Here is a 27,004-nt window from a genome sequence, read left to right as displayed (position 1 = left end):
TATCCCGCACAAAGCAGGGAAGGCAGAGGGAACCTAGTGTTAAGACACTTCGTTCCCCATTTTCTGCTGAGTTTTTCGAGGCTATGCGAGCTTTCGCCTTGGTGCCAGAGAGAAGAAATTAAAATATTAATAAAGAATAATTGAATCCCCCGGACGGGTATCGAACGAAGGGCACAAGCGTATGACTACAAACGCAACCGGTTGTAGGTTCGACTCCCACTCGAGGAAATTCAATATTAATCTCTGGTGTCTCTGTCACTCATGACGCCAATGCCTCCAGAAATCGGCGGAAAATTGGGAATACTCCATTCTTAGCACTAGGTTCCCTCTGCTTACCCTGCTGTGTGCGAGATGTAGCATGAAGCTAAAAAAACTACAATATTATTAAATATTTCAAAATGTTTAAATATTACGATTTTCTTATACTACGGCCTACGAATACATACCTTTACTTTCGGAACACGGCGGTCAATCATATTCCCTCCATGCACTTCGCCAGCTATTTAACAATGCAATTGGAGCATAAGAACGAACAATTGAATTCTTGTCCTATTTATTATTGTGATATAAGAATATATTCGTACTAATATATTTTATAAGGCCGTTGTAGTGCAGTGGCTGATTGTAAAAGCCACGTTGGGTGGGTTCGATTCCCAGTCGGAGGAATGATTTACATTCATTTCGTCGTTCTAGTACTTCTGTCACTAAATATTCAATATCTAGGGAATTTGGAGGAAAAGTGAATTTTGCTATGACGAGGAAATGAAAAATTTTTCCTCCTAAAACTTACTATATATACTAAATTTAATGGAAATCGTTTAAGCCGTTTCCAAGATTCGGATTATAGATAGACCTACAAAATATGCTTGTTTAAAGGTATTCTATAAAGTCTGTACATCATAAAATAGATTTTATTCTTAATTTTTTATTTAAATTTTGAGGCGTGTGTTTATTGGTATTACATTACTGGGAGATTATTTAAATTATATGTCCATACACTTCAAGTGATTTGGTAATTAGTTATATAAGTAGCGCAAACTAACAATGAACGCCCTCGAATTACGTTATCAATGCCAAACAATATTTTCTCAGCCTTGACCTACCCTTAATTAGCATTAATCTCGAAATTGTATCAGTTTAAAAAAAAACAAAGAGTTTTTAACGCGTACAGAAATAAATAGTTTGAAGGTTTCGGCTCTAGGTTCGATCCCCACTCGGGGGAATAAAATATTTACTTTTTTCATTTCCTACAATACGCAATGCCTCAAGAATTCGGCGGAATGTGGGGAACGGAAGTATCTTAGTTTGAATGGAGTGTCTTAACACTAGCTTCCGTCTACCTAACCTGCAAAAGAATAGAAAAAATAGTGGTTCTGCTGAATAACGTCATAAAACTAAGTATTGAAGTGCAAAGTGTAAATAAAATAGTGATGTACGATAATTGTAAAAATAAACATTAGAATGAATCAATATTTGTATTGAATCGATTAGCAGTTCGATGAATGAATTTATTCGTATCGTCTCTACATTTATTTTCCTAGATGTGACAATAATATTATATATTTTATAGTTATTTATAATGATAAGAAGCATAATAAAGGACGTATTGGATGCACGTGATTGTGAGCTTACAATCTAATTAAAGAATCATTTATGATTTTACATTATATATTTATTATACAATAAATAACTATGGGGCCGTCATGGCGCAGAAGCCTAGCGTCTGACTGTGAACACGAAGGTTTGGGTTCCCACTTTGAGGAATGAATAATTTTCATTTCGTCTCTCTGGCAACAAGACAAAACGTCTTTAACAAGCGAAAAGTCTTAACATTAGGCCTATAATACTAAACCTTTACGTACGCTGCAATATGCGGGAAGGTAAAAAAACAGTAATACTCGTATATACCACAAAGAAAACACAGCACGGCAAGTTAGGAAAGACGTAGAACAGAGCGAAATGTCACTTATTTCTTTTCTTTATTCTATTTCTTCATAAAATATGAAAGAAGTCTTAGATGAAAAGGAAAAAAACAAACAATGCTTAAGCTATTGCGTCAATCCATAAATGTTTCATTATATTTATTATGCCAATAAAATATTAAATCATGAATTTTACGACTACCATTAATTGTATGACAATTTTTAAAATAATCAGTATTCAATATTAATATAATAAATAAAAAAATATGAGATTTTTGGTAAATTTCCTATTCTAGACTTGAGATTGTCAGGGTCTGACGGGACAGTTGTGAGTTCAATTCTCACTCGAAGGAATGAATTAATTTAATTTCGTCGCTCCGGTAGCGTTCTAACTCTTAACACTAGGTTTTCCCTGACTATATGCGGGATACGCCGTGAAGCTTAGAAAAGCAGTTTAGATACTCATGGTTTAAAATTACTTTTCAAAAAGAGAGCTTCTTATAAATATAGGACTTATACTATGGTACTTTGACAGTCTTTTTTTTAATTTTCAGGATGGCAGCGAAGAGATTGGAGATCTCTACCATGATGACGAAAACGGGGCCGCCCTTCTTATTAGAAGACATCCGAAACATGGAAAATTAGTGGTGGTAAGTTAATGTAAATATAAACATCAAAATTCTTGAGAGCGTCATAGTACAGCATCTGACTGTAAATGCGACGGTTACGAGTTCGATTCTCATTCTGGAGAATGAAGCCACAAACATCTGGTAACAAGAAAATGCGTATCTTTTAAGTGTGTCTTAAATCTATGCAGATGGGTTAAAAAAATCTTGTTGTAAATCTTCTTGTTATGTCAGGCTTAATTAGGCATATTTAAATACTCTGATAAAATTATATTATACAAGTGTTTGAAAGTAATGGATACTTATCTATTACACGCAAACAAAAGTAAAAACAAAGTTAAGCTGGATTTTTATCATTTTTTTCTCTCCGTCCGTCCTTGACAGGTCACATGGTTGAACTTCAGCAATAAACTACATTCTAAGTAGCGTTTTCCAAATTAAATTTACATACAAACTGCTTCGCTACAGCAGCTCTGCTAAAAATGTATAAAAATAAAATAAATTAGTTATGCCGTTAAAAGTAAAGGATCAAATTTCTATTTATGTTTTTTTGCTATTATGTTGTAATTATAAGTATTTATAAAGAAAATAATTTCCATTATGTTTCTCAATTTTTATTGGAAAGATAATTTAAGTTAGTATCTAGTTTAATTTTTTACTATTGGCAGTGACGGTATTTAAAAAATGAAGCTGTAGAAGTCAAAAACGCATCTCGATTAATCTTTGCTATATAAAAATTCCTCCCTCAAAATGACTTTAACATGAACATTTAAAATTTAGAATATTTAATTGCTAGCCTATCAATTTAGATTAGCCTGCTACGTCTGTTATATAAAGAAAGAAGGCGTTAAGTAATTCTAGCTTATTATTTTGTATATTACTTTAGGTTCAAAAACAAATATAATTTCAGACATATTTAAATATATTAACACGTAATAATGGAGTCCTGGGATAATCCACCTCGGTCACGTATGACTCGTATGCGATATGGTACGACATTGGTACGTGCCTCACATCTAGACCGAGCTTTTGTACCGAGGGCAAAACTTTGATATCTTTTATATGAATGTTAAATAAAGTGTATTAATAAATTTTGTATTTTATATATCCGTAACAGTTTTTAGTAGCTAAATTAGCTAATAGTTTTTAGTTATAAAAAAAAAATGAACGCTATGCCTTCAAAATTCGGCGGAAAAGTCTCTGCTTACCTTACTTAAATCTGTCAAATACGACTTCTAATTAAAATGAATGAGTTAGACTTAAATAGAGTTAAATTGAAAGATAATAAATTTAAAAGTTAAAACGGCACTGTCTACATTAATAAACCTGATATTAAAACTAGAATATTAGAAATTATTATTAGGATATCGATATTTAGTTTAGAATGTAACATTAACACCTGCAGGGCAGGCAGAGATCGTACTTTCAAAACTTCGAAATCGAAAAATTGGGTGTAGAATAATCGAATCGGAACTAAACGCTGCGTTTTGCCTGTTTTCAACAGAAATTCCACTCCGCAACCATCACGTTTACATGTTAAAATTTTAAAAAAAAATCTGCTTCATGCTGTATCCCGCATAGGTAAGCCAGAGTGAACCAAGTGTTAAGATATTCCGTTCTCCATTTCGCACCGAATTCTGGTGTTGAGTGTTGGAAGTCATTGCCACGCTCGACCCCAAAAGTTTATTTAATTTCCTCGAGTGGGGATCGAACCCACGACCAGTGGCGTGCCACTGACATTTGTGCCCCAGCTTCACGACTGAGCGACGACATAATATAAAATTAATTAATAATTAATAATATCATTCTATTTTGGTGAATCTGTTATTCGTCTCGTTTATTTGCAATTTTAAATCAACGCCTCATAATTCTTGACAAGCATATTACGATTTATAACGACTGGTTTGCATTTCATTATACTTATATAGTTTGTATTTTAGTTTCCGTACGTATAATGGTTATTAATTTCGCAATAATTTTTATAGATATTATGTATTATAGATATTTATGTAATATTTATATTAATTTAAATTGATTATTAAAGGAACATTAAAACTTAAGTTAATTAAGTCCAATTTAGTTAGTTGCGTTAAATACATCGGCGTTTTATAGAATGGACCAAATGAGAACTACTTTATTATTACATCTACACATCACTAATTTTGCGATTCTCAGCTGTTAATCTTGAAAGCGCAGTGTTAAGTTGCGCCAATCAATCCGGCCAAAATTGTGTAACAGTATTAGGTTCCCTGGTCCCCACTGCCTAGCATTAAGCTAGTTACCCTTTTCCCCACTTTCTGCTTTAATTACTAACATTAAGTATTACACATTAACAAATTTGTATAGCGGTATACAAATGTGTTATGTTTTTATAAAAGATTTTTGAATGTTATTTTGTTAAATATCATAAAATATTTATATTTAGAAAATTTTAAAGGTTTAAATGTTCGTACTTCTTGGTAATTATCTAACGATTGTTAACGATTCTTAATAATTTTCCTTGCTTATATCCCCTTACAATATTTTATTCCCCCAACTTAGATTTAAAGCCATAACCAATTAGTGCAGTCAGGTAAAAATTGCACCAGGATGGTGTTGATTGCTGTCGTAATCATAATTAAATAGGCAACTCTACGTAAAAGGAAATCCCGATCGACTCGGTCATTAACGCTAACGATAGAAAATTGTCGAATGGTGAACGCTGTTTAACAGAGACAGATATTATTTACACAATCGTTGTTTTTTCATTAGTTTTTTTTATTCTCCAATTATACCCAATACTTATTTAATTCACATTTATTGGAGACTCGAAATATTTTTGCTATATTAGATTTCTTTATTCCTATATTGTTTTTGTAAAAAAAAAGATTTTAATTTACCTATTTACCTTAAAATTTTCTACCCTACTATGCCGAAACAGCCTAAAACTGTAAAAGTCTATATTTAGACAGTTTATAGCTTAATTATATATACGACTAGCGGCCCGCCTGCGGCTTCGTCTGCGTAAACTACGTTATTATTAATTTCTGTCTCCATGCGTAGGTACCTACGTCCTAAAAGTGACGGCCATGCTAAATTTGAGACTCCTAGCATTTGTAGTAACGAAGTTTCATACAAACTTTCAACCCCAAAAACAACCCCTTAGAAGTCGAATATTGTAAATTGACGTCTTAGTGAGCATTTACGTCCTATAAATAACTCCTATGCAAAATTTGAGATTCCTAGCACATGTAGTTTCTGAGATTTCGTGATGAGTGAGTGACCTTTCGATTTTATATATATAGATTAGAGAAATTACATAGTAAATAAAGCCAGGGTCGGTATCCTTTACTAAACATCATTTCAGAGGTGCCTCACGCTTCTCTTCAAACAATATAAACATAAGTACAATCAGTCAAACAATAGACCCGCAAGTAGACTAAGGTCGATTGCGCACAATTGACGGGAAAATATTCTTAAGCATCGTTTATCATATCATAATATATGTAGGTAGTTAAGTGCTAGTTACATGTAATGATACAAACACTGTATTTTTCCTTTTTTTTTTAGCTTCACGCTGTATCCCGCAAATAGCAGGATAGACAGAGAGAACCTAGTGTTAAGACAGTTAAGATATTCCAGTTCTCCACTTTCCATTCAAATTTCGAAATGAAACTTAAGGCCAGGCTTTGTCTTGCTTTCATAGCGACGAAATGAAAATAGTTAATTATTCCTCATGGGAATCAAACCCACAGTTGTCAAACTTACAGTCTGACGCTGTCCCACTCCGCCACGTTGATCTCTGTACCTTAGCACATAACATTTTTATAATTTACTCAATAAGTAATGTTATTTTCTTTTGAAATTAATTGCGCCCTTTTCAAAGATATATTTCATAGAGTCACATATTGTTAATTTTCTTTACTAACAGAAATATAGCCATTTTCGATTACGAATTTTAACGGTCCTCTTAAAATTTAGAGAAATCATATCTTTTTATCATTCCTGTACTCTCCTTTACCTGGCTAGGTACTGTCAATTACTTTCTAAGTATCGTTATTTTATCTGTGCGTTACTTGTCAATCTCTCAAATTCAAACTCTTTAGCAAAAGAGTGTTATAAATAAAGTTTTTTATTATTTTGGCATGGTCATGAAAAGGAGAAATACAATGACTTAATTAATATTAATAACTGAGTTCTCTTGTTAACTAAAATAAATATTTTTTAGTTTGGCTTTTTTTAATTTTACAATTTTTAAACAGGAAGGATCAATCGGCCATGATCTGGTGATAAGACCCATCCCGGACTCCATGACAGCACCAGACGACGAAATGTTCATGGACCCTAGAAGCATGAGCGACATGGTTTCTATAGATACTGGCCTCCCTCTTGGTAAGATTTTATTGATAATTATAATTGCTGTTTCCATTTCATGCTTTCATTTTCTCGCTTTGGTAAAAAGACAAAAAGCGGCGTTGAATTCCGCCATTCAATGTGTAAAAAATAAGGCGGTGCATGGGAAATGTAGTGTCTTGTTCCCTCTGTCCTATCGTATATGGAACATACCATGGCACTAAAATTATTTTTTCAGACATTTTCTAAGTTTATAAAAAATATAAATAAAAATAATTTGAATTAAGCTCATCTATACAACGGCAGTGTCTTTAATGTCAATAATGGGTTTAGGTGAAGTTTCACTTATGTTTTCCTCATTTTTCTGAAAGGATGTCAGAATAACGTCATATTATACAACATATAGATATATAAAATAATAACCTACTTCTAGTTATTTTGTTGAGGAACTAATAACATGTTTGTAATATATGTAACAATTTAAATAATATAAACAAAATAATTATTAATAACAACATAAATCAGATGTATTTTGCACATAAATAATTTATTTAATCTCCAATTTGTTAAGAAAACAAGTTTTGCAATTTTAATTTTAGTTTTTTCACACCTACCAATTAATCTTATTATATTATTGTTTCTCTTCCGCAAAGACGTAAAGTCAATTTTAATAGCATACGTTTAATATAGTGACCCGGCAGTGCTTTAGCTTAGACTGACGATGACGGTCAAAGGTCCAACGAAAATATGGATCATGTAAAAATAACTATTATTTAATTACATAATCATGACTTAAAAGTTACATTTTTTTACATATTATGGATTAATTAATTTTGGGTAGTTTTGGGCTGGTCCCAAAATTAACATAAAATTTGATTTTACTGCAATTTTAACAGTTAATTGTTGTCAACCCTAAAAGAACAACCATGTCGTATTTAAATAAAGGTTTGTTAACATTTTTGTAGAGCGTCACACGATACAATGTGGTTTAATTATTGAATTATAATTCAAAAATAAGTAAACATTGACAGCAAATTCTTAAAATTGTTCCCTTAGATCTTAAGATGATCTTATACAAAAATTTCGATAAAGGTGCATATTTGCAGCAACACCGTGGATTGTTGGTTATCTCGCCGATGTGTTATTCCATAAATAACCATATATCTTCTTTCTGATTTAATAAAAACAATACAATATTAAAACTAATATTGTTTTCTATTTATTGTGAATCTTGCGTGGTTTTGAGACACACTTTATTTAAAATGCAACTTTCCTCTATTAATAACTGAATATTTATTTATACAAAATGCGTTGCCTGCCGCCTTTTGGCTATTTCGCATTTTTTAGATCTATTATTAACTTCCTATGTAGATAAAAGTTTATTATTCAATCAGTTTAAAATTTATTTATTTAAATTGGAAAAATATGTAAAATAAAGACATAAAGAATCACGTACGTTAAACTTTAAGACATGTCAAAATTACCTACTCCTAAATGTCAGTGCATTAGGATTTTTATTTATTCTTGTAAAATAACCTGGGTGTAACAGGCAAAAAGAACTTAGAAATCAGTGATAGCTGTTTGTAGCACTGACAATACTGACATATTGTAATTTGACTCAAAAGTGCTTGCATTGGCCTAATTGAATAAAAAATACGTTTTTTTAGTACCTTGGTTAATTCTTTACTTGAGTCTATTTTCGAATGCGGAACCTTACGCCCCACTTGTTACCCTTACAATCCACATATATGAACAATAAACATTCATCCAAATAAGGTTTAAATTAGCAAACATTAAAACTTACCAAGTCAATCCGTACTATATGGTTTCTATAATATTATATTTATTATATGTAATTAGTGAGTATCCACAAGATTTCACATAAGCAAACCTGGCGGTTATTACTGAAATTAATTTCAAAAATGCCTTTCAATTAACTAAAGATAATATATCACAAAATCATTGTCTCGCCCCGATGGAATAAGCAGAATTGTAAAACAGATTATGTAAATATTTTATGTCGTTTTTTTTTAGTAAAAAGAAGAAAAATTGAACAAGAACAGCTACAACAGGCTCTGAGAGGCGCCGGACATGTCATCATCAAACGAGACCCGGCACAAGGCGACCATTTGAGTGATTATGGTAAGATGTTTATTTTCGAAGAAAACTTATTTATGTAGAATATTTTAAACTAAAGACATATATAACTTATATACAGAAAAGAGATCTTTGCAAACATATTATCCAAGGATGAGCCTAGGTGTACTCGTATAATAAAATATTTGAAAATTATATATCATTATTAAATATATTTCAATTTCTTTACAAACGATATGCAAAAGTACGTACCTTCTTGTATAGTTACTTCTTATTAAAAGTTTAAACCATTACATGTTTTTGTAAAAAAAATTGCAAATATTATTTTCTCGTAAACGTTTCTTGAGGTTAAGCTACTTTTGTATTAAAATGCCTCATATACAATAAAATTACTTTACGACATTAAGGTTTGTTAATTACGTTTGGAGTGTTGTAAAATTTATTGGGTTACCTTAAGTGTTATCGTGCCATAAAAACGAAAAAGTTAAAATTTGCATCTACTTTTTTATTTTTAATTAATTGCTAATATGACCTTTAGTTACCATAGATAAATAATCTATAAATGTTATTTGCATAAGTTCCCGCCCATATTTATATATTTACAGTCTGTGCCTTTTAGTTTTTATACTATTGCATTATTAAACAGGTACAAATTAATTATTTTATTTACTTAGTTTTATAATATGTTTGTTTTTATCAAAACTATAAACTTTGGTGCTGAACGTCAATAAATTTATTAGCCTCTCCCTATTAGACTTTTGATATTTTGAGAAAAATACTTTGTTTGTAAATCATCCATTCAGTATCGTAATAATAACATATATTATATAATTTTGAATATACAAAATATACATTTCAAAGTATGAGAATCTTCAATAATATACGACACTTCAAATATGTACAAATGTATAGTAAATTTAAATATACTATAACTATATACTTATCAATTTTTTTTATTACTTCAGCTTACTTAGCTGCAGTCTTAATTTATTTAAAAATAATTATATTCGACTATAGCTTTAAAACCGCAATTTTGTCACATAAGATAATAATTATGTAATATAACGAAGTGCAAAAAAACACAAGCATATTTTCATTTACCTAAATCTAAAAAAAGTCATAATCCACACGTAGTAAACGATAACCTTTTATATAATCAGAATTACCCTTAGAACTTACAATTCGTGACCATTAAGAGATTGCGGCAACCTTTAAATTTAGTTCAAAACTTCGTACGACGTGATAGGCTGTGTACGTACTTATATGTAGGTGTACAATATGTGTAAGCAATTGCCATTCAGAAAGAATAAAATCGTCATATTTAAAAAATAGAAACTTTCCTTTCTTTTATGTTTTTAAATAAAATATTTTATCTATAGCTGACACATAAAAAAATATTTAATTTTTATCTAAAAAGATATACGCCTTGAATAGAATTTGGTGACAATAAAATATACCAAAGCTAATGTTCATCATGACGCCGTTATGGCGAATTGGAAAGACGTCTGACTGTAAATTTGACGGTTGTAGGTTCGATTCTCACAAGGAGAAATTAATTATTTTCATTTCTTAGCTCCGACAAGAAGACGACGCGCTTCTTTTGGGCCCACTCAGGCTACATCCACCACTCAACATACAATGTCTCGAAAATTGTATGGTCAGTTAGCAACGACGTGTCTTGACACTGGGTTCCTTCTGTCTACTCTGCTATATATGGAATCCAGCGTGAAATTAATAAAGATGATCGATTATTATAGGTACATATTATGTACTTACTGAAAATTAAACATGACATAACACTGCTCAGATAAAAATACAAGCAAAATTACAGGTATAAATCGAGTGAATTGTTTTCTAAAATAATGTCAGGCTCTACTCCTTAAAGTGTCCTGGTTTTAGTGTGGAGTGTGTAAAAATGTAAAATCTTTAATAGAAAAAGTAATTTTAAATTTACTAACCTGACATTACCGGATACATAAATAAGTGGTGTGACAGTGGAACATTTTTTTAATCATTATTGCCTAATAAATATACTTATGTAGATCAGTGACCCTAAATTTTACGAAGTTGCTACATTTTTCTTGGAGGCCTGGTAAATATTTTTTTTAGTATAAAATATACTGTTTTTTTAAGTAGGTACAGGATCTTTACTTTTTGCACTAAAATAAATATGATGAAATAGACTCATGCAACTACTAAGACCTAGTTGCCATGTCATTTAAAAGAATACAGATTTTTTTACAATAAAAAAGTATTATTTTACATTAAGAATAGAACAATGTAAGAAAATATATAAGATAATATAAGATAATATATATAATAATTTAAGAAAACGTATAAAAGTTTGCACTTAGTGGGACATGAACTCATAACTAATTGAAAAGTAATAAACGTGTAAGTATTTTGAACCAGTACGTATAAAAACCGTAATTGAAATATTTGTTAATGTAAAGTGTATTTATTTTATTTTGTTAATAATTAAAATTTTTTAACTCTATTGCCATGTGAAAAATAAGAGCTGCATATTATAATTTAATCGTTTAAAAATTTAATGTTTTATTAATTAATTTACTAAAAAAAATAGTTTGGCAAAAAAAAACCGTTTACAGTTACAATTCACAATACATAAATATATAATATTTATAACTTACCTATCATCATAATGTTACATAATCATTAAAATAAAGACAACTTAATGACATTATGCTATGGCGAATCCAGTTTCGGAAACGTTACTAACGTATCGATTTTATATTCCAATTAATATATTCAATTCGTAATTTATTCATGTTGCTAATGTAGAAATTCATAGAAACGCACGTGTTGTTCTCGTAATGAGAAAATTAGATGGGAAATTTCTGAACGGTTACAATGGCGTCTAAACTAGTTCTTCATAATGTTTTTCGCAAAGTTGTTTGATATCGAATATCGATTCGATATCAAATAATGATTACTACACAAATAACTTTGCGAAAAACACTGTCTCTGCTTTTACTTACATATCTTAACATATTTTCTTATCATTATTTTTAGAGTTAGTATACCTCGTTCCCCACTTTCCGCCCAACTTTTTGGAGACATTAGGCGTTGAATGATGAAACTCAAAACTGCGCTTCGTCTACCAGAGCGGAAAAATAAAAATATTTTTTTATAATGTCCCAAGTGGATAGAACCCATAACCATCTCGTTTACAGTCCCAAGCTTGTGCCCCTATACCACAACGACCTCATTATTTTTATAACATTATTTTATATAAGACTATATTTTATATAAGTTCCTTTATGTCTTTAAGCTAAATTTTACTTTACTTACAATATTTAGCATTTGTATATGGTATTTGTATATAGGGCTGTATATTTTAAAACAACAGCCAGCTAAAATAAGGAAATAAAAAAAACGATGACGAAAATAACGCTTATGTTTTAATCGATATGTGATGTATTTTATGTGATTAGATAAAAATTGCTAATAAAATGTACAGTACGGACGAAGTGTCATGGCCGCTCAGAAGTTAGCTATAGATGGTTGCGCATATCTAATTTTAGAATTTTTTCTTACTTTGATTATTAAGTATACACTGCGCAAAAGTTCAAAAACCAAACTTCAGGGAGGGCACAACTCATCAACCGTACTATAAGAGAGATCTTTATTACCGGTCTCTGGGAGGTCGTAAGGTCGGTCTCGTATTGCGTCACCCACATTATATATGCGAGATATTAAAATATCATTCATTAATCTTTTATTTGAGAATAGTCAGGTGGGGAAACCAATTCAGTTTTATTAATGAACTATCGATCTATATAGTGAGTCATTACAAAAAATTACAAATGATACTTATTTAAGGTCTTATCAAAATATATTAGATTTGCTGAAAATTGCTCGCTTGGCAGCGTTACTAACGATTATTATTTTTTAGTGATTGACTTTGTATAGTACTAGTAAGGTTGGGAACCTAGTATTAAGATACTAGGTGCTACACTTCTTATAATTTACTATTGTAGATATATACATTATATAAGTACATATAATAATATATGTTACATTTAGGATGGACTGAGACGACTTAAGTCGTCAGTCGACAGATTGAATTTTAATCTTACTAAAATAAATATAAAAGTTACACGGTGGAGACGAAATCCCAGCTTTACCGTAGCGCACGCACGTAAGCGCACCGTAGTAGATGCGTCTAAGCGCAACCCTAACTTTCAGTGGGGCCACCACTGCTTTCAACTAGGAATGAAGTGCGCAAGCCGAGGTCCGGATCTAGGAGACGTGGAATCCCTTTTTTTGTAACCCTCGGCTGGGGAACAAGCCAAGAGCAGAGATTCTGTAGTTCTCTCAAAAAAATTTCTCTCAAAAAAGAGACACAACAAAGGCTACTACGTTAGAAGAAAAAACATACATAATTCCATATATATTAAGAAATTGTAAATAAAAACGTACACGTGGTAATATCACGTGTTTCCATTAAACACTTTCCATAAATTAAACATTCAATGGCCTTTACTATCATTATGATTTTAAAATATGTTAGCAATATGATATTTAATGAAATTATTATTATAATTACTTGTTTATTATGTTAAATCGATTATACACTTTATAAACATAGCAAAAGTTTTGAATTGTTTGTGTGTAATTCCATATAACTAAGGGATAGATAACAAGTTAGTTTTTCTTTCTTTTCTTCTATGATACTTTTGCTTTAAGACATCGTAAAAGTTAATATATTCATTTAATAAACTTAATCATATAAAATTCATATAATGACATAATAACCGTTAAAAGTATATAAAAAATATTATAAATATAAAAGATAAAATTAAGTAAAATTTTATTTCAAAAGTAATATTGGATTAAACAAAAAATATAAAGTGTGTGATCATAAACATAAAAACATATGACATTTAAAAAAGAAAAATGTCATTCGTTATCTATTATTATAAAATGCAGGCGCCACATATTTATTGTAAATTATTTTTTTTTATTCAAAACTAGTCACAAGTATAAGCTCATAGTGATTTTTGTATGCTAATGATATGCATTAATTATAATTATTTATTTAATAATTAAAAATTCTGGAATGTTTCGTCTCATTTATTGCAAAATATGCAAATACAATAAAAAATATGAGCCTCCTAATATATTATTATATTTGCTTAGTAATTATTAAATTCGATACAATATATATCAATTATGACAAATATCTACATTGAAACTGTTTATTCAATTTTGTTTTAAGATATTGTGTAATTCACTTCCTTTTGCCTACCTATACATTCTCGACTGCTAAATCCATAAAATTAACCTTTAAAAAGTGACGCATTAAAGCTAACTCATGTTTTTATTTGAAAAATAATTAAAAATAATTTATTTGTATTGGTTTTTAAGGCAAGATCGTATTACGTTAGCTTTCGTAAAACTAAAAGTCATATTAACATAATAAGTATACATGTTTCTTAATCACGCGAAATCTACATAACGATATCGGTACTTTTTATCTATTCAAAACTGGAAACACGGAGGCTCGATTGTATAAAAAAATTGTAAATTTTACAGATACTGTTTTAATTTATAGTAGTTTTATCAAAAACATTAAACTGAGCTGCCTTTTTAAATATTATGTTAAATATCTAAAGAATAAAAATAAACTAGCTCGAAAATTGACGTTTATGGAAAATCCCTATCAATTTTTTCTATATCATTTAAGAAAAAAACAAAGGTAGGAGTTTTATTTCCTCTTTATATTAAATATGATTAAAAAAATTGCAGATAAGTTCTTATGAGTTACGCGAAATAAGTATATTATATACCTATAATGTACATATTAGAATAGATTGTGTGGTAATATGTACATGACGTATTATCCTATCCTATATCTTATAAAACAAAGTCGCTTTTCGTGTCTGTCTGTTGTTTCTAACTCTTCTTCTTCTAAACCACCCAACGGATTTTATTGCGGTTTTCACCATTAGGTCGAGTATTTTTCGTAGAAGGTTTATATATAGTTTATTATTTGTACATTCTTATGTAAATTAACATAAATACGAAAAATATGAATAAAGTCCTACCCGCTGAGACACTTTCGCGCATGCGCTGCTTTAATGGTAAGTACTACATGAAAAAAATGTACTGGAGTATTGTTCCTCTCAATGAGATCTACAAAAAAGTCCGCGAGAGCATATTTTTATCTTTTAAGGATAACGTGTAGTGATCATATTTATGTCTAAAAATAATAATTTCAATATATTTTTTATTGTGAGGGATATTTTTCCATAATGGTATTAATCCTTATCCTTTAAAATACTTTATTAATTTTCTACGTTAAACGAAGATAAAATTTGCTTTTTACACAATTTCGAAATTGCAAATAGTTTAAGAGAAAAACGCATTTAATTGTTGACACATCACGTCGTTGACACTTCAGCAGTATCGACTCAAGTTTTACTTATCCCTTACTCTCAGCATGTAAATAAGTATATTAGTTACGTTGGCCATTTAATGTAGATCAAAACTGTCTTTACTGTTTTTCATTTTAATAAGTACTTTAGAAGTTGTTACAATATCAAAAAATCCTTGCTGCGAAACGCGCCACGCGACGTTATGCTTATACAAGCGAGTCCGCCGCGCCCGCCTGCCTTACACGCATCGGTGGTTCAGTGGTAGAATGCTCGCCTGCCACGCGGGCAGCCCGGGTTCAATTCCCGGCCGATGCATTCTATTTAATTTTCGTCACAGGCAGCCACGTAGTGCTTGCTTTTCATCAGGGACAGAATACCCTCTTCAGCATTAACCACAAGCTCGAAAAAAAAACCCGCCTGCCTTTATAGCAACGAAGATTTAGATGCGTTTGCACTAATTATATTGGATATAATAATTAATATATTGGATAATTCGAGTTGAATGTATTATTTAATGTCATTTAACTATCTAAAAATAGTAATTTAAATATATTTTAATAAGTACTTGAAAAGATTAGTATCACAGATATAAAATTACGGTACCTACTAAAAAATCCTTGCTGTGTAAAACAATTGGAAAATCCTTATTGAAACTACGAAAATGCGGGTTGCATTAGGGTTTAATTAATATTCACATTATCTTAAGTGCTTTGCAAACATACATTATATGAATAATCCAGTAGTAAAAGCGGGCGAAGCCGCAAGGGGGTCGCTAGTACTACTATAATTTTCTTTTTTTGATTTCAGCCTTCATGGAACCAGACCACATTGGCAGAAGGTTTAGACGGAAAAGATCGACGGAGTCCCATAGCAGACAGAAGCGCGAAGCGCCATATGTGATATACCCAGAAATTCTTGTGATAGTAGACTATGATGGTTACAGGTATGAGATTATTCTTATTTTTAAATTATGTAAACGTATGCTGTAGGTTTTAGGACAAACATATATGAGTATATACAGCTGTAACTCGATTTAAAGTTTATGTTAACCACCACTCAAGTGCATTAGCCTGTTCACAGCCTGTATAGGCATATAGTATCTGCTTACAATTTACATTAAAGAGAAAACTTAAACTTAGTAGAGTCCGTTTTGATGATTTTTAAAAAGAAGCGAAATTCAATATCAATATTTATTTGGCCAAAACGGGGAAATAAATAATTTTAAATATAAATAATTTCAATATAATCATTTTCCTGAGTAGGGACTCACAGCAATCACGTGTAATGCAGAATGCAATGGCCGCATTTGATGTATTTTCATAAATTAATTTGAATAATTAAAACACATAAAATTACAAATGTATATAATTTATATTATTCCACAACAGATTGCACGGAGGAGATAATTTACAAATCAAAAGATATTTCGTTTCCTTCTGGAATGGCGTCGACCTGAGATATAAGTTATTGAAAGGACCCAGAATAAGGATATCAATTGCCGGTATTATTATATCTCGGGTGAGTACTCAATTACTATAATTATACGTTGTATTAAAATTTAAGTATTTTTTTCCAGCATATACCAGTCAAAACCTAGTGTCTAGACATTCCATTCTCCACTTCCTATCTAAACTCAAGAACGGAGAAATGTAAATATCATTCCCCCAAATTGGAAACGCCCCTACAACATTACGTTTATTGACAAACTCTGCCCTCGGGCCCAAGATGGCCTTAAATTCATAGCTTAATAGTTGTTCTTTGAATTTATAATTTCTTATTATAACGTGTAATACCTTTTTTATTAGGGAAATATTTAAAATATCATTAAAATGCTATGTTTAACATAAAGCTTTTGGAAAATTTTAATCGTAAATATATTGAATAATTTTATCTCCTTATGAACAAAAAACAATACGGAACCTCTTATTTTCACATAAAAACGTTAAAATTTTATTCATGTCGTATATTTATTTAACATTTTTAATCTGCAAATGACGAATGTTCGGTGCAGACATATTTATTTGCCAAAAAATTTTTTTATGGTCTATAAAATTCGGAAACCAATCAAACTACTTAAAATATTCCTAAATTAATATTTAAATGCGACTTTTACGATATTTTATTTATTTACGATGAAATAACAAATCCGTAATTAGCTATTGTGTTTCTTTTAACGCGAGCTTAAAGTTAACCGTTTCGTCGGTCTCTATACAATGTTCGTCGAGAAAGTTCTTCTTTGACTTGGGATATCCTTCTAATACTGCATCGAGCATGTCCGAACATATTCTCTTGCGTTTTCTTAAATATTAACAAGCTTTATTTACATAATTCAACGTATTTAAATATAATGGCAGTGTGGCGCAATCGAGGAAATGGAATATTTAATATTGTCATTGAGTGTTGAAGCAAAGCGCGGCGTTGAAATCCGCTACGCAACACCAAATACCTTCAGAATTCGGCGGAAAATGGGGAAATAAGTGTCTTAATACTAGGTTCCCTCTGCCTACTCAGCTGCGTGCGGGATACAGCGCGAAGCGAATTTTTTTATTTTGTTTTATGAATATTTAATGTGGATATCAGATTGAACACAAAGCTACTGTACTTGGTCAAAACTTACACCAATTGCGCTACGATTGGGAATTGCACCTAGATTTAATTAATTAATATCAAATTATTATTATGGTCCAGTAAATAAAATAATAAAAAGGAAAAGAAAACAATGCCTTGTTAATAAATCTCTATGTTACGAGGCACTTTATAAAAATGGTATAATATTTAATATCATAGCTCACCTACCTATATTCTTTATAAATACGTTCGTGTTCATTTAAAATAAGTTTTTTATCGTCTACGCTAATCACTTCAGTAGTATTATGGAGATCGTGCAATTTGTTTTCGATTTTGTCAATTTTATTTTTTAATTCGTCAATCTGTTTTCGTGTGGAGTCATTTGTAGGCGCGGATGTGAGGTTCCTGAGATTAGTCTCGGCTGTTTTTAATTCAATTCTTTTTTCATTTAATGTATTCGTTAGACTACCTATTTTTGTGTCGTAATCTGTAAATAATATTTCATATTTATGAATTTAGCAGTATAACATTCCGTTTTTTTGTTTGTTATTATTTATTATTTTTTAATATGTATTAACATAAAGTTTGGTGTTTATAGAGTGTTTAAATACAAAATTATTGTATTTAAACACTTATAATTGCAACAAAAGTCATAAATAAATAAACTTTGTATATAGCTTAGAAGCAAAAAAACTTAAAATTCACTTAATAATTATTCTATACTGACATATAACAGACAGCCTATACTTAAAGGTAATAAAATTTCAAAGTAGGTACTTTTACGTCACGTCCCCGTACTTAATTAATTTCTTAGTTTTATTTATTTAAAATAATTATTAGATTAGGTTACCTTCATTATCGTTAACATCGTCCACATCATCTGTTTGCAAGGCAGCATATACTTTCTGCTTTCCGTAAAGTTTACATCGTATTTTACCAGCTTCACTCAATGCATCTAGAGCTTTCTGAACTGCATTTTTAGTATATGTACCTCTTAAATTTACTGTTACGTCAGAACAAGAATATGGCCTATTTGTGTCAGTTAAATATTTAAATACAGCGTCACTGGCCATTTTAAAACAATTACTTCATTAAATTAACACCTTATTAATTATTTTGACAATGTGACAGATGATGTAAACTTGCCGCGCTTTTTTCTTTTTTTAAGATGTACATACATTTACAATGTATATTCAGCCGAGAAAGCTATTAAAATATTTTAATTTAAAACTTTTTATTTAAATTAATAAAAAAATATATTAAACATGAAGTAATTAAAATGAATAATATTATATTTATTTTTATTATGAATCAATAATCTAAGAAATTGTTTATTTATGTCACAGATGTTTTTACAAAAAGCATAAATAAGTAAAACTAATTATTTCTTAACTAAAAACATTTTCACAAGTCTTTTATATAAACGAATTGATAAAATAAAATAGATGAAAGAATATTGCCAAAACCAGATTTGGTTGTTAACAAAAAACAGAATTAATTTGTATAAATTAGCAACACCTGCAATATTAATGAGAAATGGCGTTACGTTTGAATCATACTTGGTTTTTAATAAATTAGATTTTTACATGTTATTGGAAATCGTTTTAACAAAAAAATAATAAATCTTTATATTTTGCGTGTTTCTTTTATTTTGCCGTTTGCTGTGACTAAAATAGATTTATTATTGTTGAATATACAATGCGATAGTTAATTAGGCTAGTAGATGCTTTGTTCTGACAGATTAATAGGACCTATACATACTATAAGAACTTAATTTGTAATTTAAATAGCAGCCAAACAGTTTTGTCGCACGCTATTTTAAATAAATAATATAAGGTTTATTTTCATGTATCACTAACAAAAATACTTTTGCATATATTATTGACATGTATATATTTACTTATTTACTTAATTATTATTTTTATTAATCTTTTTAATTCGTACCACATTTCATTTTTTACTTCTGACGACGATTTTTTACTCCACCTGCTAATATTGTTGGCCCAACTCGTCCAATGCAATACAAAATTGTGTTTAATGTGGTGGATAATGATGCGATTACAAGAAATTTGCGCGGGTTGGCGTATATTGGCCAATTGGCACAAATTTCAATAGTTCAAGGTTAGGGCTGTTCAAAGTAAAGATCACGTTTGATATTTACCTTCGAAACGTGAGTCAACTATCATATCTACCTAAAATATAGGTATTTGTACGAAAACTACTGATTATAAACCATTTCATCCAATTATGTTAATTGCGCTTGATTTTTATTTATTATGTATACCTGATTGGTAGTCGCGGATTTGCAAATGTCACCGGTGTGACGACTTTCAAACAATTTTTGTGTTAAGAGGTACCTAAATTTAATATTTGGATTTGGAAACGTAGAAAATTAGTGTCTTAATGGTTTTTGCACAGCCTTTGTACTTAAGTACTTATGCTTATTTTTTTATTTACAAGTACTTAGCAGGTAATTAGATATGGTATCTATTAAAATTCAAAATTATTACCATAAACAAATCGCAGCATCTTCTCTTCACAAAATTTATTCTATTTTTTTTGGATGATTCATAAATGGCAAGACAGTTTTTTTGGTAACGGACAAAAAATACAATTTATCATAGGTTTAGTTCTAGTAACATTAATATTATTTAATTTTTTGTACTCATATTTCACATGTTCTAGATATTAAAACAACCAAAAGTATCTTAAAGGATATTTTATTTAACATTGTAGTGTTATATCTAGTTGAGGCCAGTCATGGCGCAGGGGTACAAGCGTGTGACTGTAAACGCAACAGATTGTGGGTTCGATTCCCACTCGAGCAAATGAATTCTTTTCATGACTGGTGTTGTGGCAAAGCGCGGCTTTAAGTTCCGCCACTCAACTAATTTTACAAATTATAATTTCAGGGTCGAGATGCCACACCGTATCTAGAAAGGAACCGTGTAGGACGAGATGCGATAGACTCGGCGGCCGCGCTCACTGACATGGGCAAATATCTATTCAGGGAAAGACGGCTGCCCGTTTACGATATAGCTGTCGCTATAACTAAGTAAGTCAACTAAAAACAAAGAAAAAGTAACTTTGGAATTTTAAATACTATAAACAAATGTAGGAAAAATCCTTTAAAATATTTAATTAATTTATTTTCCTGTGTTTTAATTGATAATTTAACAATGTCGTGATTTGCTTGTCATTTCTCTTTTTTTTTTCTTAATTTTTGACATTGTATAATTTTCAATGTTACAATATTATTAGAAATTTAATTCAAATTAATTTAATTTAACTGGCATAAATCGTATTTAATTTCCATAATAAAAAAAAAAAATCGCGGCAATCTAACCGCGATATTAATTAAATTTTACATTATTGAAGTAGATAATAATTGCACATTTATGACTTTAAGACAACAACAAAATATGAATAAGTACAAAGTAATTAACTGTTACTAATATACTGTTTGTCTGTACTTAGTTTAGTACTTTCAATAAGGATTAATATGTAAAATGGTAAGTATGATTTTATTATCTTTATTATATTCTGTGATTTGGCGCCATTATTTCAATTATAAAATTACAATTTATTATAACATAAAAATATGATTGTCCAAATTTTACTAAATATTAATATTTATATCTAATTAATCATTTTAAATGTGCTGAATGATCAATGAAGATACCAAAACTAATTCCAACAGGTATGACATGTGCCGACGGCGCAAGGGTGGTCGCTGTACTAAAGGCACCGCTGGTAATTTATTTACAAAAAAAACCTCTAAAAGGTCGCGAGTGGTGTTGACATACTCAGCATTAACAGAGGCTTTCGAGTGAAATAATTCGGCTTGATTTAATTTTAATGTTTGCGGTACGGGACTTGGTAATGGCGCTGAATGTGACGTCATAGGCATTGTCTATGGTTTTGACATTTGGTATCGGTTACGGGAAACAGAAAACTTTTTTAAAATAATAAGTATTACTTTTGATGTACAGCTGATGACAGCTGAAGCTCCGAAGGAAAGAAGTAATACGTTTTGACATTTTATTCAGGTTTTTATTTCAATGGCTTTCAGACTAGACATGTGCAGAAGACAGTATGCAAACGATGCGTGCAATAGAGGGACAGCAGGTAGGCGTGTCTATAATTGTTCTCCCAAGCACGCCTTTTGTCATCTACTTAGTCCCTCACCTTGTAAATGAAATTTCACTGGAATCACATTCCTTTGCCTTGACCCTGGTACCCGTATTCATAAGCACTTTGTGAATAATCTACCTTCTCATATCTTCCACACCATGTATATAGAACAAGACCTCTCTACTCTCCGTAGTTTAGTTGTTGTATAATCTGTCATTTAGATCACAAAATCATAAACCTCAAAATCTATTTCTGGAGACCTTCAACTTTATGACTCACAAGTCCAACATTACCAATTGGTACTTTCGTAAAGCATGCGATGGATTCCTTACTTATCAACATAAAACAACCGTAGCATTTAAAGTGTTGCTTTAATATATTACCGCTCATATTTTCGTTATGTTTATACTTCATTTCAACACAATGATTGGCTTTTCGAGCCGAACCTTTCAAAAGGCCTCTAGTAGTACATCTTCTCGCATTAACAAGAAAGTTGCGTAAGGTCAGAGGACCAGTTGGCCCTACCTTACTTAAATGACACGAGGACATCGTAAAATAAACTAACCTGCCTATTACGTATCTACCAAACTCTGCTATTAAAGACGGACTTAAATATTCAATTCGATCGATTAAGTCATTTAAGGAAATTGCATGCTACTATTTATTTTAAATGTAAAAGATACCCTTATATAATTTATATTACGTTTTTTATATTCACTTAATATTATATTATAGTTTATTATTATTTTCAATTGACTAATTTCCTAAATTAAGTACACGCATTTATAACTAACAGCATGGGTTCCCTTAATTTTCTAACTTAGAAATGCTTCATTTGTGCAACTTTCCAAGTCACCTGAACGTCTCATGTGAGTACCAACCTTTTCTTATCTTTTGCAACCTTTTTTTACACTGTTCCGAGTCATACCGTAGATCTCATTCAATGTAAGTACATATTTCACCTTCTTTCTACCATAGACAATCTCGATTTCTTTAACTACCCTCGTTTTCATTAAAATACATTTTTTTATTCGTAGTACGGTCGATGAGTTGTGGCCGCCCTAAACATAGGCTTTCTGAACTTTTACGCATTATTCACTCGGGAAAAAGATAATCAAAAGAAAGAAAGATCCCATTTAAGATTTTAATTTAAGATCTACATTTAAGTTCAGGGCGGCCTCGTCTTTTCAACCGTACCGTAGCGAGGTAAGTTTTATAAAATATATTCGCAAATAGGATTCGCGTACGTCGGAGGTGCATGCGTCGTGAACAAACGATTGGAAAAAGTCAACTCAGTTGCTATTATTGAAGACACTGGTGGCTTTTCTGGTATCATTGTTGCTGCTCATGAAGTTGGACATTTGTAAGTGCTTTTTATATATGGACATTGTTGAAAAAAATTGTTTAAACTAACAAGAAAATATTTATTTGTCATTTTATCTAAATATTCCACCCTTACCATCCGCTCACTTTAAAGAAATAAAAATTTTGTAGAAAATTATTTCTCGTTACAATTAAACTTTTATTCTTTCTTACGTAAAAAACAAAAAATATATAAGTATATAATATAAATAACAATTTTAGGTTAGGAGCAGTACACGACGGCAGTCCCCCACCCTCATATCTAGGAGGTCCAGGAGCGGAGAAATGTAGATGGGAAGACGGATTTATCATGTCAGATTTAAGACACACTGAAAAAGGATTCAGATGGTCTCCCTGTAGTGTGCAGAGCTTCCATCACTTTTTAAAGTATGTTCACGAATATTATTACTGTTTATTTATGAAATACCTTAAAATCTTTGTTCTTGAAATTCAACGCATGTATTATTTTTTTACATTTTTAAAGTGTTATTCCACACTTAGGATGGATGTTGAAAATCATTAAAAAAATATATTTTCAAACTTTTTAGTTTTATAAAAACTTTTACAAGTATTTTTTAATTTTGTATCATAATTTTCGTTTAAAATAAATTTATTGTCCCACATTGGGCACCAAATTTTCAATATATTATTATAATAATATTAGCATTTGTATAATATAATAAATATTTCAGTGGTGACACTGCAACGTGTTTGTACAATTCACCTCATGAAGATGACTCGTTACCACGAGTACTGCCTGGTAGGCTACTAACTTTAGATGCGCAATGTCGGAAAGATAGAGGAACTAGGTAAGTGTTTATACCTACCTACTCAAGTAATTTTGTTATTATTTCCCAAATTAGATCTATAACCAAATTAATTATTCTAGTAATGAAATATCATCAGTCGGTATATTAATCTATTTTTTAATTTGATGATTCTTCTTATTAAGTGTAGTCGTTCTATTATTTTTTTAATCACATTATCACGCAAACGCAAATCGACTAACAATTCTTAACGAATATTAACATTTGTGAAAGTGAAATATAAAGTTAAAAAATCTTTTAAACTTTATTCTTTATACGTAGAAAGAATAAAACTTAAAAAACATTTGCCCCCCAGCGCATGTTTCAAGGACGAGCGGGTGTGCGCACAACTATTCTGCTTCGACGCAGCAAGCGGATACTGCGTGGCGTACAGACCCGCGGCTGAGGGCTCGCCGTGCGGGGACGGACAGGTAAGTACTGATTACTTTTAAGCTAGGTACATATTTATATTATCTATATATATAAAAGGACTTGTCCTCACTGACTGAGGTAAGACGCACGCACAGCCGTAACCGCTGATGGTAGAAACGTTAAATTTGGACAAAAGTTTACTTTCGTAATCTGGACATCCACTAAGAAGGGATTTTGAAAAATTTCAACCCTAAAGGGGAGAAATAGGGGTTCAAAGTTTGTATGGAAAATTTTTTAAATCGGCACCGATTTTTATAAAATTTGAAATTTAGATTTTTAAAAGTATTTAATTGAATACGTGTTTCATCGTTTTCTAGAATTCTCCCTCTAAGGGTGCAAATAAGGGGTTGAAAGTTTGTATAGGTTTTTTTAAATCGTCACCAATTTTTATAAAATTTGAAATTCAGACTCTTAAACGTATATAATTAAATACATGTTTCATGTTTTTCTAGAATTCAACCCCTAAGGGTGCAAATAAGGGGTTAAAAGTTTGTATGGAAAAATCTTTAAATCGCCACCGATTTCTATAAAATTTGAAATTTAGACTCTTAAAACTATTTCATTGAACACATGTTTCATGGGTTATTAGAATTCACCCTTAAATACGCAAGCGAAGCTGCGCGCGTCCGCTAGTATTGTATATAATTGGGGTCGTCGTGGCACCCCACAATCCTAGCGTGTACGGTAAACTGTAAACACGCCGGTTGTGGGATTCGATTCTCATTTTACATTCTGCTAAAAAGACAGTGCGGCGTTGAGTTTCGCTACTCTACTCGTCACGCAATATCTCGAAAATTAGGCAGTGCGTGCGGAACATAGTGGAAAATCTATAGCTCGGAAATATATTATATAATAAAATGCCTATTTTATATATACGTGATTCTGATTGTCCTAAGTAAAGTTTTTTTTGTATTTAATTTTATAAATTAATTTTGTATTTCAGTATTGTATAAACGGTCGGTGTATAACCGAACACGAAAACATAATCCCGGACTACTCGCAGCACACGCCGAGCTACGTGCGACCTGAGACTAGTCCGTTTTACGGAAATATTACGAGGTAATATTTGTGTTCCATTGGTAATATATTCTTTTGGTAATATACATTTGTATAGTGTGGTCGACGAGCCGTGGTCACTCTGAAGTTAGCTGCGCGGTTTACATTTTACATTTTTTTTGTTACTTTTGATTATTTTCTTCTCGTGTACACGATGTACAAAGTTCAGAAAGCTTAACTTCAGGGCGGCCAAGACTCGTGGACTGTACTGTTTTTAAAAAAATATATTTTAAATTAGAGATAAAGGTCTTAATTATAATTTTAACATCACAATGCTGACACGAAAATCCGAGATACACTTACAATTAGTCTCGGGTGTGCCAGTATGTGTAGAAAGACGAATGAGAGATGAAAAAAAGATATATTCTAATATATTTTTATGAACACATACACAGTACCGAAGCAACCACTCAGCCATACGTAGCTAGTACACCAGCACCAGAAACAAACAAGCCAAACCCTTACTCTTATCACCAAAAGAAAAATGACTTTACAACGACGACTAAGACCAACCCTTACAAATATTACTTCTACACTACTAAACAGACAGAACCAACGGAAAAATCAACCGAGGCGTCAATAAGCACATCTACATCCACTACTAAATTCTCCACCACAAAAAATCCATATGATTTCAACGATTTCGACACAAAAGCACCCAAATTGGAAACGAAACGGGTTTATCAAAACAAAGACGAAAACGACTACTTCGGGCGCAGCACGACTAAAAGCCCTTTCTCTGACAATGGAAAAGGAATTAAGTCGATATTCAAAATTGGAACGTATTACTCTCAAGCAAAATCCTCAGACAATTCCATAAGACCAGACGCAAACTCCCAGCAAATTCAAATAGAGCCGGCGAGATTAGTTTTCTCGTACCACAGGAACTTGACGTCGGGAGAAATTATAAGAACATAGTGTGCCAAATTATATTGGTAAGGAAAAATTGGAGCGATGTCATTTCTCTACTGTCTCATGGTCTTATGCTAATCTTATATATTATTTATTTCATGCATTCCTTTCAGCCATTAGTATTTATTATATACTCGCAAGCATCGAAAGCCTCAACTTTACTTACATATTCAGTGTACATAAGCTATGACGTCATAATCATATTCTAGAACATTCTCTACTCTTCACGACCTACGTCATACAAATTCAAGCATTATTTAGAGCAATAGAAACGCTATTTCATTTTGCCCACTATTAGAAGTAGTGTTATCTTTCTTCCTATAACATAATCAATATTGTTTTTCAACGATTTATTA

The 27,004-nt window shown here is 31.0% G+C and overlaps 2 protein-coding genes across 5 annotated transcripts in view; one reads left to right on the top strand and one right to left on the bottom strand.

The window, feature by feature from the left end:
* The window catches only part of sona (sol narae metalloprotease), a 111,063-nt gene that overhangs the window by 82,855 nt on the left and 1,204 nt on the right, over nt 1-27,004 (top strand). For 2 of the 4 annotated variants that reach the window (XM_085194600.1, XM_085194599.1), the window contains exons 4-15: nt 2,477-2,572; nt 6,790-6,919; nt 8,915-9,022; nt 16,186-16,321; nt 16,767-16,896; nt 20,859-21,001; nt 22,019-22,074; nt 23,317-23,443; nt 23,665-23,829; nt 24,135-24,251; nt 24,565-24,679; nt 25,624-25,739. In XM_085194600.1, the coding sequence (XP_085050726.1) occupies nt 2,477-2,572; nt 6,790-6,919; nt 8,915-9,022; nt 16,186-16,321; nt 16,767-16,896; nt 20,859-21,001; nt 22,019-22,074; nt 23,317-23,443; nt 23,665-23,829; nt 24,135-24,251; nt 24,565-24,679; nt 25,624-25,739 (1,439 nt within the window). Of the gene's footprint in view, nt 1-2,476; nt 2,573-6,789; nt 6,920-8,914; nt 9,023-16,185; nt 16,322-16,766; nt 16,897-20,858; nt 21,002-21,646; nt 21,700-22,018; nt 22,075-23,316; nt 23,444-23,664; nt 23,830-24,134; nt 24,252-24,564; nt 24,680-25,623; nt 25,740-26,131; nt 26,977-27,004 lie in introns of those variants that run through there. The other 2 variants (XM_085194597.1, XM_085194598.1) reach the window with 2 other exon arrangements.
* Nucleotides 16,891-19,076, bottom strand: LOC146533429 (homologous-pairing protein 2 homolog). Its single transcript, XM_085194603.1, has 3 exons — nt 18,797-19,076; nt 18,175-18,433; nt 16,891-17,676 (listed from the first exon to the last, which is right to left on the bottom strand). The coding sequence occupies exons 1-3, from the start codon at nt 19,017-19,019 to the stop codon at nt 17,535-17,537; spliced, it is 624 nt and encodes a 207-aa protein (XP_085050729.1). The 5' UTR covers nt 19,020-19,076; the 3' UTR covers nt 16,891-17,534.

Source organism: Heliconius melpomene, chromosome 12, assembly GCF_056956725.1.
Source record: "Heliconius melpomene rosina isolate 202511_hmr_F chromosome 12, ASM5695672v1, whole genome shotgun sequence".
Classification (NCBI taxonomy): domain Eukaryota; kingdom Metazoa; phylum Arthropoda; class Insecta; order Lepidoptera; family Nymphalidae; genus Heliconius; species Heliconius melpomene.
This window is presented reverse-complemented; position numbering and strand designations above follow the sequence as displayed.

Bases quoted from the DNA above. Each gene is read 5' to 3' on its own strand.
- LOC146533429 (XM_085194603.1), bottom strand. From the start codon at position 19,019: ATGGCCAGTGACGCTGTATTTAAATATTTAACTGACACAAATAGGCCA. The intron at 18,434-18,796 runs GTAACCTAATCT...TATTATTTACAG, and splicing joins CGATGTTAACGATAATGAAG to ATTACGACACAAAAATAGGT. The intron at 17,677-18,174 runs GTAGGTGAGCTA...TTAATATTTAAG, and splicing joins CGTATTTATAAAGAATATAG to AAAACGCAAGAGAATATGTT.